This window comes from Eretmochelys imbricata, chromosome 6, assembly GCF_965152235.1.
Source record: "Eretmochelys imbricata isolate rEreImb1 chromosome 6, rEreImb1.hap1, whole genome shotgun sequence".
Taxonomy (NCBI): Eukaryota; Metazoa; Chordata; order Testudines; family Cheloniidae; genus Eretmochelys; species Eretmochelys imbricata.
In genome coordinates, this window is record NC_135577.1 from 90999146 (window position 1) to 91011638 (window position 12493).

The window sequence follows — 12493 nt, forward strand, 5'->3', positions numbered from 1 at the left end:
GCTGCTCTGAAGTGATCTGGCAATTTTTATGTTCCTATGCTAATGTGAGTCCTTAACTCTGAGGAATCTGCATGCTCTGCTGCTTCTCCCACCTTTGTGACCCTTTCTCCTTTCCCACATTTTTTGCATTCTAGACAAGGTAATCTTCATTTTATGTATAAGGTTATTGAGATGATTCTGGTGAAGTAGTACTAGCAATATCTGGAGCAACATCTTGCGTTTCCCTGACTCTTTTCAGTGTTAGGCCTAGTCATGGCATTGAGTCTATACTTGTTTTTTTGGTTGAGCTGCTGGTGAGGGACAAGATTGTGTTCATATTTTGATGAATATGTGCAGTGGTTTGGGCTGCAGTGCTGTCAGTAGGCTGAGACACAGCTCTAGATCTTTGTTTCTCTGGGTCCTGACACTTCAGTTGCTCAGTTTGTGTGGCTGAGTTTGGGGTATGAATGAAAAAGCTGTTTGAGGCTCATGACACATGAAATAGAAGCAGTGTTGGGGGATGCAGCCTGAAGAAATGGCTGAATCAATACACACCCCTTCACCATGAGGGGTTTTTCCTAGTTTTTGGTAACTTGGTTAATAAACTAGGGATCTCACTGGATCCTCTACTGCTTCTGGAGAGCCAAGCCAAAGTCAAAACAGCTTTTTTTCCATCCATGGCTATGGCCTTCCCTGTTGGAGAGGACCTTGCAACAGTAATCCAGGCCTTTTTACCTACTGACTTAGTTACAACAGTGTTCTTTACAGTCTGTTACTTCTGAAGTCCACTCATAAAATGTATCTAGCAGACAAGGTGGCTGCTTGTTTTCATGCTTGGCAGAGCTTTCTGCAGGGAGCATGTTATAATTGTGTTTTGCTGGTGTGTACAGGGACAGGTGGCACATAGATGTGTATATGCCTCTTTCTGTGGATACTGTACAGCTTTTTCTCTGAAATATGCTGTAAGGTAAAAAGTGGGTCTCTCCTGAAGCACTGGATCTGTGTGAGGTCTCATATCACAGGGGTGGGGGGTCTGCTGCTGCTATCAACCATGCTGTAGCACTTTGTGGTTATTAATGTTAGTGAACAGAAGAATGTGTTGAATTGGCCCAACTTTGCAGGGAGGAGTAGGAGGGGAAACCTGAAGGGAGCACTGCACCTCTCCATGAAGGAGAGTGTGAGGTTTCAGGACCCAGCTATTGTTAGGAACTGCTCCAGCTCTTCCAGCCAGGGAGTTTAATTAAAGGGATAACATCAGACCACCCAGGCAAGAGCTAGAATGAGCTGTCTCCTTCTCCACTATACAGCCAGCCAGTGCCCAAGGTCCAGCAGCCAGGCCTCCTGCGAACGTGTTGACAGATCCCCAGGAGAATGGCATTTTTCTTGCTCTACATTTTTCATTTGGACAAAAAGTGGATTTTAGCAGAAATCAAACACGTTTGCTAACCCTTTGCTGGTGTGGGGAGAAGGGCTTTGGGGTGGCTAGCATGCAGTGCCTCAGGGTGACCTTGTTGGAATAGTCTGCCACAGGAACCCCAGAATAAGAACCTTCCACTAGGTATCAGTGATCAAACCAATCCTATGCAGTTTCTTTCCACGCTGCCTGTCTGTCTCTTACTGTGCAGCTTGGAGACCCCTTGTCTTTAGCAAACTAAGGCTATGTCTATACTAGCACTTTTGTCGCTGTAACTTATGTTGCTCAGGGTTGTGAAAAAACACCCCTCTGAATGACGTAAGTTACAGCGACAGAAGCGCACATGTGGATACTGCTATGCTGGCAGGAGATGTTCTCCCGCTGACATGGCTACCACCACTCATTGGGGGTGGTTTAATTATGTCGACGGGAGAGCTCTCTCCTGTAGGCAAAGAGCAGCTACATGGGAGGTCGTACAGCAGTACAGCTGCATCAGTACGGCTGTGCTGTTGTAAGAGCACTAATGTAGACAGGTCCGAAACATGACACAAAGCATAGCGCATGTGTGAATACACAGCTCAAATCCTATCCTGGACCTGAAAACTGTACATTCGGGCAGCTAAGTAGAGATTAGACTAAGACCACAAAACTCAGGACATGAATAAAAATCCATGTACCGCAGGGTTATCATCAGTGTTTAGTCCCTTGCTGTGGATCAGCCTATCTCTTGGACATCTCAAGCTGCTTTGTTTCCCTTCTGTAACTCTTTGGTTTGCTGTATGTGGCTTTCTCCCTCTGTATCATTGTAGGGCCCACTATTCCTCACCCCTTAGCTGTTCTTCACACACTACTTGTTCTCAGGGGTGGGTATTACTTCTGACAGTGCTGACTTGTGCAGATCAGTAATAACATGAAGGGTCTCAGCAGAGGCTGTCGGAGCAGAAAATGTCAGTGTGGTTTCTGCAGCCCAGGAATTGTGCCCCTCCTGCTGCTCTGAGGCTCCAGAGGGAATGGAAGCAGAGGCTTTTGTTACAGTGAAGTGGCCCCTGTAATCTGCAGAGTTGCCAAGCTGCCAAATGGGGCAGGCTGTGTAGCTAGGAACTCATGTCTGAGAAAGATTGTGCCCTGATCATCAATCATTTGACACATCCATGCCCCATCGAAATCACTCCCAGTGGGAAGTTTTGCGGTAGAGTGCTTAAATGAGAGCCTAACGCTTTGAGAAGAAGCAAGAGGCGAATTTAGCCATCCGTGGCAGCAGCACTAACTTCTTTTTTTCTTTTTTTTTATTGTTAAATGGATGCATACGCTGGAGACACTACAAAGAAATCTCTGAGTTTGTCAGGTTTCCCAGGAATGTCTCTGGCAGGTCTTTGTCTGGAACGTTTTCTGGAGACTGAAACACTTGTGCTCTGTATGCATATGTATATCCTGTAAGCTGGTAAACTCGGCAAGCAGGAAGGAATGTCACAGGCCTTTGGCCAGATCAGCCTTGGTGCGCACACAGATTTCACACCTCCCATCCTGTTAGCCCCAGTTCTCATTTCTTCTGGCTGGTCTTCTCAGCAAATGCAAATCTGTGCATGAAATGAAACTGTCTTGGAGTGGATTTGTACTGATTGGGTGTGGCCAGAAAGCTGACCTGGGTCATGAGATCCTGGAGTAGTGAGTGTGTACTGTGTGGTTTCTCCGAAGGGTCTTTAATGGGTGTATTTTGTCCCACTATTCAAACAGTGAATTGTGGGTTTAGTAAGAGGTTGGTGGTTTGGGGTTTCCTTTTGCTGTCCAGAAAAGAGACAAGTTAAGATCCAGCAATGTTTCCCACATTGGGATGGCCTGTTACATTCTGGCAGCTCAAAACACGGAGGAAAGCAAGGCAGACGGGCCGGCTCCAGTGCTCCCAGTTCCTCCAGCACTATTGTTGGACCCACTCAGCCAGGTTTGGCCTAGACCAGAGATGCATGTGCCATCTCTGTAAAATGCAAAACACCGGTCTGGAGTGTGGAATGAATTATTAATCATAATTAATATTTGCATTACAGTAGCTCTCAGAGGCTCCAGCAAGAACAGGGCTCCATTGTGCTAGCTTACATACAGAAACAGTCACTGCCCCAAATGGCTTACAGTTCATGAAAAGTAACTCATGAAGAGTGGAGGAAGAGAGACACCATCAAAAAGTCCTTTTTTTTTTTTTTTTGAGTAAAATTAGGTGCCTCCTCTCCTCCCTCAGATATAATTGACTGATCTCGTAGGCAAGACTACAGAGGAGGGTCTTGGGGAGAGTTTTGAAGGAGGCAGTTTAGTTGCCATACAGGTCGGTTCACAGAGGGCATGCTATATGTAAGGGGCAGCGTGGAAGAAAGCAGAGCCATTTGTTTGAGAAGCAGACAAATGTGTGGATGATGCATTGTTGATGACAATAACCAACAAGAATGGATAAGCAGAGAGCAGCAAAATTATGGAAAAATATGTTCCAAGCAAAACTTGGGAACTTAGTTCATAAAACTTATCTTAGCAGATGCTGAGGCATCCTCCCCTCATTACAACTCTGCTGCTGCCTCTTGATCTTAAATTACAACTGCTAGCTATTCCAGCTCTGCCTATCTGTGCTGGGGAAGGAGGTGTCCATGAGAAGATGTGTGGGAATGTGCACTCCACAAAGAGAAGTCCGAGTCATTCCATCAATTCCAGTGGTGCACAACAGCTGCCCAATGTTCTGTCCTATAGAACCCCAGAGGGAATTGAATGGGGCTTGCCTATTTGCCCTTACTCACTATCCACTAGCAAGTCCTGTGGCCTTTCAAATAGCACATCCCTATGGTAACGTCTTAGCTTTCTTGGTATGACTAGAAGAAGCCCTGGTGAGGTGATGTAAAATTTTACAGCCTCTGATTTTGCTAGTGGAACAATCCTCTGTCCGAGACCAGATATGGTGCTGTAATCTTATTCCTTATAAGGCACCAGAGAGTAAAGGGACTGATCCTGGACACGAGGGAGAGGAACTTCGGGCTGTGCCTGTTCTACAGCAATCTGCCTAATCTGTCTGAAAGGGGAAAGTATCTCACTAGTGTGCTCTTAAAGGGGATGGGGTTGTAGGATGCATACTGCTGCCAAAGAATTCTGTGGCATTGGGGTGCCACGCTCCAAGGCAGCAGGACTTTTCATTCCCTCCTTGGAGTTGAGGAGGGTCCTTGGAGGAGGCACTAGAGCAGGCCATGTTGTGGAGTGATGAGAGGCTGTACTCTTCAGAACACCTTTTCTTCCTGACCTAATTTAAAATGATCCACATTGAAAGCTGGGGCAGGTGCACAAAGAGATATATAGTGAGTACAAGTGGTTCCTTGAGCAAGTGGAATGGTCTGCTGGGGTCCTCGGGACTCCCTAGACAGTACCAATGGAGACCTGCACTGATGTAGAAACCAGCAGTAGGACCAGGCTAATGCAGCACTTGGGTTTAAGTGTCCAGCCTGATATGGTCCATGTGTGAATTCAGCTCAGTATAGAAATCAGGTAAACGTTTTGCTTTAGTTCCAAAGTAATCACCAGTTCCCTATTTGGGCTCCACTAGTCCTGCTGTTCTATTTGCTCCATTTTCTATCCCTGAAGCATCAGATTTTTCTATATGTAGTTTCTGCTGCAGCCTTTGGGCTGGGTACTACAAACTGTACAAACTCATCTGTTGCTAAACGCTTCCCTGTGTCTGAAACAGAGTAGGCAGTTTATCAGGTAACCAGTAATGACAGTCACCACTAGGAAAATCAAGGTCAAGCTGTATGGCACAGACACTGTGGTGAGGGGGTACCCAGGAATCTGCCATGCCAAGACTCTGGCAGGCTAATTTTAGCAACTGAAACTTACCAGAGGCATGGAGCAGTAAAAACAAGCGGTTGCACCCAAGCAGGTGGCCTGGCTGCAAGTAAGCTTTATGGTCTCTCTAGTTCTGTCTGAATCCGTTGCCTGTATTTAATCCTGCTGGAATTTAAACACCTGTCTAGCTGGAATGTGTGAAATATCCTACCCTTCACACTCTGCTATTTGCTCACCTGTTTTGCCTGGAAAGACAGCTTTAAAATAAACAATATTGGGGTATCAGAGAAAAATTCACCAAGGTATCAGATGCGGGGTGGAGAGGTGATACATGTCACTAAATGGACCTTGATATTGGTGTGTTGAGGGATGGGTTGGATCAAGTCCCCTCTGCATAGGCCTTCTCTAACAGAGTTGTCATCACTACTACTGACTGGCTAAGAACTGTACACATCCTATAGTGTTTGCCTCATCCACCTGTTACCTGTTTTTATAGATTGTAAACTGTTTATGGGAAGTTACTGTCATTTATTAGATGTTCGTACAGCACCTAGTAAAATGAGGCCCAATCTGGTGTGTGATCTTTAGCTGCTACCATAATATAAATACTTCATATTTATACAGAGCTACAGAAGGGCTCAGTGTTTGTTCTCTCAGAAGAAAGTTTCAAAATAACACTTTGTTGTTGTTGGTATAGGCAGGGCTGGTAGCACCAACTAAGTTGCAAAAGACTTCCCATAGAAAGACCATGTTTTCAGTTGCTCATAACTTTGCCAGACTTTAACCATTTGGGCTGAAATTTTCCATGGCAGGCATCTGCCTCAGGCTGAATTTTTGGAGGAAATTTTCAGCAAAAATGCTTGTTTTCAGAGAAATGAGGCTAGGAGAAATATGTTGGTTTGTGCATGTTTAAAAAATTCTGGCAGCTTTTTTTTTTTTTTTTTTTGAGATGCTCTAGTTGCCCCATGCTTTGGAGCAGGGACTTGAAATTTGGCAGGTGGGTGGCTGGCCTTTGCATCATCCCTATGAAAATCTGTCCAAATTTGGCCAAATTATAAGCCTTTGAAAAACTGCAGTTTGAATATATTCATTAGAGATTTTGTAGATTCTAGCAGCTATATTCCCTGAAGATTCCATCCATACTGAAAATGCTTCATCTTTGGGCTTAACAGGACTTTCTCTGTAACTGCAGCTCTGGGCTGCTGTTGGTCAGGCCTGGGCTGGGCACTGTAATGGAAAGTGGGGAGCTTGTCTCTCCTGTGTTCCATGACCACTTGCTAGGCCCAGGCATCATGGAGGAGAAAGCTGCTTGACTCAAATGCAGAAAAATGAGAGCTGAAAGTTGGGGGTGGGGAGTAAATAAATACAAGGAGACTGGATGCTCAAAGTGGGACCAGAAGATGGGATGATCAGGAGAGTAGGATTGACTGGGCAAGGAGACTGGATCTGGGAACCAGTGGGGCAGTGGGAGGGAGGAGAAACAGATTTGATGAGGAGCTAGGATGCAGGGAGAGCACTGGGACTGAATGAGCAAAAAAGGGTGGGACAAGGAGCCTGGAGAGGTGATGTCCTGGAGTAGACAAGCGACTGGAGACAAGAAGTGGAGAAAAAGAGACCAATCGAATGAGGAGCCGGGGGTGAGGGGAGCTGGGACTGGCTGAGCAAGGAGAGGTGGGGTTGAGAGTCTGGAGCAGAGACTGGGACTCTGGAAGGATGAGACTAGATATTCTTGTGTAAAGAGGCTGGGACTGGAATGACAAGCCTGAATAATGGAGACTGGGACTGGCTAAAGCAGGGGTCTCAAAGTCCCAGCCCGCAGGCCATCTGCGGCCCGAGAACCTCCCCACTGCGGCCCGTGGAGGAGAGACCCATACAGACACTCTGCCAGCAATGTCTGCTGCAGGCTCCACCCCTCACAGCTCCCATTGGCTGAGGGAGAGTGACAGAGGTACCATCACTAGTCGCCAGACAGTCAGCCATGGAGGCAGGATCATTAGTTGCCAAGTGGAGTCCGCCATGGAGGCAGCGTCACTTTCTTCCACAATGAATATAAACAAGTCAAAATCCCAAACACAACTATCTGATGCACACCTTGCTGCAATCCTGACGGTTTCAACTGCTCAGTCACTGAGGCCAAACAAACATCAACAAACTGACAGAACTGAAGCATTGCCAGGTGCCTGGCAAATACTAAAAACTCTCTGGCAGGCGAAGAATTGTATAAAGTTGTATGACAGTTTATTATTTCTAAGAAAGTCAAAATAAAAAATACAATATAAACGTTTTCTTTTCTGAACACCATCTTCAGTGACATTATTGACCCGCTGGGAGGCTTTGAGGACTGGCACTGGCCCTAAGGTAAATTGAGTTTGAGACCCCTGGGCTAAAATAAGGAGCTGGGGTAGGGAAGAGACAGGACTGGGAGGGAATGGGACAGAAGGGGTCAACTAGGGGGTATGGGCAGAAGTGTCTTTGCCCACTAGTGCCCCATCCCCCTCTAGTGCTGGTCCACATAGAGGATGACATCCTACTACTGCTCTCAGTTACTCTGCTATCTCATGTGACAGAGATCTGGGCAGTGAATGTAAAGGTTCCAACTCTCTGCTGATGATTCATGTGAATGTTAATATGATGCCATATGGTGGAATTTGTGGGGGAAGAGAGGATGTCAATTTGTTTTTTAAAAACCTAGAAAATTACACATACAAAAACTGCATTAAAATAACACAGTTAGTTGCAATGTCAAGCACTCAAAAGTTAGCAAATGCTAGAAGGAAGGTTGCCTATGCAGCCTTAATTTGACCCACTTGTGTGTGTGCATTATGATGGTCTTTAATTACACGATCACATGCTGTTTTTTCCAGAGGAACCATCTCATTCAGTGCACAGAACAGATGGTGCTTACTTAATGAGCTGCTATTCAATATTTTGTCTTCTCCTCATTGTTCAATGTATGGCCCCAAGCCTTATTTACTGTACACTGTTCAAACCCTGCTCTGAAGACAGAATTATTACTTTCCTCAAAATGGGCTTTTGTCAGTGCTCTCACCATAGTATCTGAGTTCTTGACAAACATTAATTAATTTATGTTCATAACCACTATGAAGTGAGGTGAGGTGGTGGTGGTATTATCCGCATTTTACAGATGGCAGACTGCAGCACAGAGAGTAAGATCAAAAATATCCACTAATTTTGAATGTCCAATTTGAGACACCTAGGATCCCATTTTTCAGAATACTTAGCATTGTATAGCACTTTATATGTTCAGAGCACAGATCCCATTGACTTCAGTTGCAGCTGGGAGCATTCAGGACTTCTGCAAATTAGACTCCAAGTCCTCAAGTAGGCACCCAGAAAATGAGAAACACACAATCAGTGACCACCTATGAAAAGTTTGGTTTAAGTGATTTGACTAGCATCACACAAGAACACTGTGGCAGAGGCAGCAGTAGATTCCAATTCTCCAGGTCAGCATTCAGCTGCTTTAACCTAGGTGTCCTGCATACAACAGTCTCTTTCAATATAAACCCTGATTCATCCCCAGAGCAGGTCCATTCTGTGCACTGAATGAGGCAGAGGTCCTGTGGAAAAAATAGTATGTGATCATGTAATTAAAGACGGTATCATAATTCATGTACACAAGGGGTCTGAATTAAGATTGCCTGGACAGCCTAAATTCTAGCATTCCCTAATTTGAGTGCTTGCCTTAGCAACCTTAATAATAGTCTTTTAACATAATTTTTTGTCTGCAATTTAACACTTATTGCAGTAGTTAGGATCAGTGCCCCATTGTTGCTGGGTGCTCTTCAAATATAGTAAGATGGTGCTAGCTCAGAGTTTGCACTCTCAAGAAGATGAGTGACCCAAGAAGGGTAATGGGAGAAGGATACAGACGAACAAGTAATATTTGTTAAGTATTATGCAATTTTCTTATAAATTGATCAAGGAAATGCAACAACCCCTGCCTCACTTCAGAGCTGACATTAATTGACTGGTTACCTAATTGGTTGAACAGCTTCAAGGGGGGGTGGAAAATTTCTCCCATTTGGGGCAGAATTTGGTGGGAATTTTATGTAAGTAAAGTGGTAATGGGTCAATTATATATAGTGATCTGGCTCAGTGACCTGGGGAAGTGAGGGGGCAAGGAGGAGCATCTGGCTTTTGTAAATGCTTGCTGTTGGTTTGAGTTTCATTGTTCTGAATTATAATCAGTGGTGCAGGGGCCCAGTGCTGCTTTCCTTTGGGAATTCTGCCCCTGCCCTTGCCCTTTTCCTCCCGTATGCTCCATTGTGTGGGTGTGTTACAATGAAGTGTTGATGCTGGAAGCCATTCAGAGTGGGGTGGCTTTGATAATGGCCCTCCCCACTGCTTCCTGCAGCCAGCACAGCTTTGCTCCAGTCCAAGAGAGCCTTTCTCCAGGGAGGAGGGGAAGGTTTCAACAGGAGTCTTCCTTCCATTATCAGACTGTCTAGCCAATGGTTTGTATCTTTCTCCGAGCCACCTGCTGTTACTTTCTTGGGTCTTCGTAATGTCTGATGTATTTTTGTCTCTCTTTTTAGTTAACAAACCTGAATCTGGCAAGCGGAGCTGTAAGTAAAAGGAGTACAGCCTCCCCTCTCAGCCACCAGTCAGCACTTAACACAGGAGGGTCAACGTGGGCTGTTCAGGCAGATACTTCCACAACTGACAGCAAGCCTACCTCCTCAGCAGTCAGGTAAGTTAATCTGGCTGCCTCTGGCTTTTTGAGGGAGATGAATGCAGTGTACAGGGGCCAGGAGCTTGTTCAGTTTCCTCATTAGCTTCTTGCTCAGGAGATCTTGTTCCAGGAGTAAAGAAACACAGTTCCCAGCATCTCCCAGATCCATCAGAAACATAGCCCTTGATCCCAGGTGGTGGCAGGGCCATGGTGGAGGGAGGAGGAGGGGCTGGGCAGGTTGGATGGTAGGAGATATCTCTCTAAGCAGTTTCCCTCCAAGCACTTATCCAGGGCACAATTCCCTACCTGATGGCATAGAAAACTCCATCAGGACCTGAGTTTGGTTAGGCTTTTCCCTGGATGCAAAGCTTGGGGGGTTTGACGACAAAGGAACAATCAGCAGAAAACTTCTTTCCTGGGAGTCTCCCTTTGAGTGGTTTCCTTCTGTTCTCTCCTCATTTTTTCTAATCAAAGTAGAGCATAGGAATTTACATTAGTGGTTAATATACCCCTTGGACTCTGAACAGAGGACTGTGTGTGATTCTCAATGGGGATAACTGCCCAAGGGTGAGAGAAGGGGGATGTGCCTGAAGGATTCTGAATGGGGCTTTGACTGGTGGTGTTGAAGCTAGGAGCTAAGTGGGGCTTCCGTTTTGTACAAGACTGAGTACAAGACTAGGATCTAGGTACTCCTGAGTTCTATTCCTTATTCAGTCCCAACTACCTGTGGGAAGGTTGTTTCTCTTCCTCCCTTTCTGCCTCAGTTTTTGCCTTGTAAAATAGGGATAATGAGCCTAACCCTCTTAAGTGCTTGAGTTCTATGGATCAAAAGTGCCATGTTAAGTGAATATAATTAGTAGTGCTTGTTAATAAAAGCAGGAAAGCTGCTGGGTGGTGGCTGATAAAACTTTAGAGGGGCATGGGGCAAGGAGTGTGCTCTGGGTGGTCCCCCCCTCAAATGGACCCTGCAACAGGAGGATTGAAATCTGTATTGGAAAGCTCAGGCTTAAGCAGCTCTTGTTTCACCAGTCAGTGCCTTTCCCCCTGCCTGTAGAAGAGGAATGTGAGAAATGAATTCTTTGCCTGTGCCTGCCCTAGCACAGTGTTTGCCTGTGGGGTTTAGGATTATTGAGAGAGGCAGCAATTCTGTTCTTGGAACCCAGCCAAGGGAGTTATTACCTAATCCAAATAAAGAACCTATCCAACAGGTGTACAGCCTCCTTTCTCTCCTGTGTAGCCTGTGAGAGCAGCAGAGTGCAGGCAACCCTGTATTGCTTCCATCTCCTCCTCCACACTGCCCATACCAATGGGATTGGGCCCCAGGTTTAACAGGGGAAAGGGCTACTCAGTAGGACTCTTCCTTCCTCTGCAGATCTCTGCTGTAGGCCTCATGATCATGGTATCACTCTAAATCAGTTTCATTGTTAGAGGCTGCACGTGCATCAGCTGCAGATCTGACAGTCCATGGTTATAAAATCTTCTCTACCCCCATAATGCCCTACTCTATGCTGGCACAAGCAGCCCCAGAACTATTGCCTGACTTCAGTTGTGTAGCTTAGTGCCTGTAAGTATTTTATATATAAAATACTTTTTTATATATATAAAACCCCCCAAAATAATTCATACCATAGCTCAGAGGTGGGCGAACTATGTGGCTCACGGGACCGTCCTGCCCGGCCCTTGAGCTCCTGGGCAGGGAGGTTAGCCCTTGGCCCCGCCCCTGCTGAGTCCCCTCCCCCACAGCTTCAGCTTGCTGTGCCGCCAGTGCTCTGGCCCCGTTGTCGTGCAGCGCAGCGGTGTGGCTGGCTCCAGCAGGGCTGCGAGCTCTTGCTGCTCTGAGCGGCATGGTAAGGGGGCAGGGAGCTGGGGCGGGGGGTTGGATAAGGAGCAGAGGATCCCAGGGGGCAGTCGGGACAGGGAGCAGGGGGCGGTTGGATGGGACGGAGGTTCTATGGGGGACGGGGGATGGTCAGGGGACGGGGAGCAGGATTGGGGGGCTGGATAGGCATGGGAATCCCAGGGGGCCTGTCAAGGAGTGGGAGTGTACATAGGGGTCGTGGCAGTCAAGGGACAAGGTGCGAGCAGGGAGGTTGGATGAGTCGAGGGTTCTGAGGGGGGCAGTCAGGGGGCGGGAAGTGGAAGGGGATGGATAGGGGGCGGGGGCCAGGCTGTTTGGGGGTGCACAGCTTTCCCTACCCGGTCCTCCATACAGTTGCACAACCCCGATGTGGCCCTCAGGCCAAAAAGTTTGCCCACCCCTGACATAGCGTCTTGCCTGTGTTAGTCTTGATGCCTTTGATGGGGCACTTAGGGTTTGGGCACTGAGAAAATTCCCTTCACAGACCAGCACAGTAAGTGCTCACAATGCCTGCGAGTGGTACATTCCTCCAAAGAGTGTTTGACCTGTGGTGCCTTTATCGCCAGAGCACAAAGCAAGCAAGCAAGGAGAGATGTCTCAAGAGACTCTTCATTTGGAGGGGGTGTCTTGTCTGCATGGCTGCCTGCATCAAAGGGCCAGAATAATGGAAGCCAAAACCTTTAGATCTGTCTACAAATCAAAAGGGGAATTTTTGACAGCTGCTGGACAATTCAGAGTG

General features: G+C 46.6%; 1 protein-coding gene across 1 annotated transcript in view; it reads left to right on the forward strand.

The window, feature by feature from the left end:
* The window catches only part of TTLL5 (tubulin tyrosine ligase like 5), a 207789-nt gene that overhangs the window by 101306 nt on the left and 93990 nt on the right, over positions 1-12493 (forward strand). The window contains exon 29 of the mRNA XM_077819170.1: positions 9760-9914. Within this exon, the coding sequence (XP_077675296.1) occupies positions 9760-9914 (155 nt within the window). The remainder of the gene's footprint in view (positions 1-9759; positions 9915-12493) is intronic.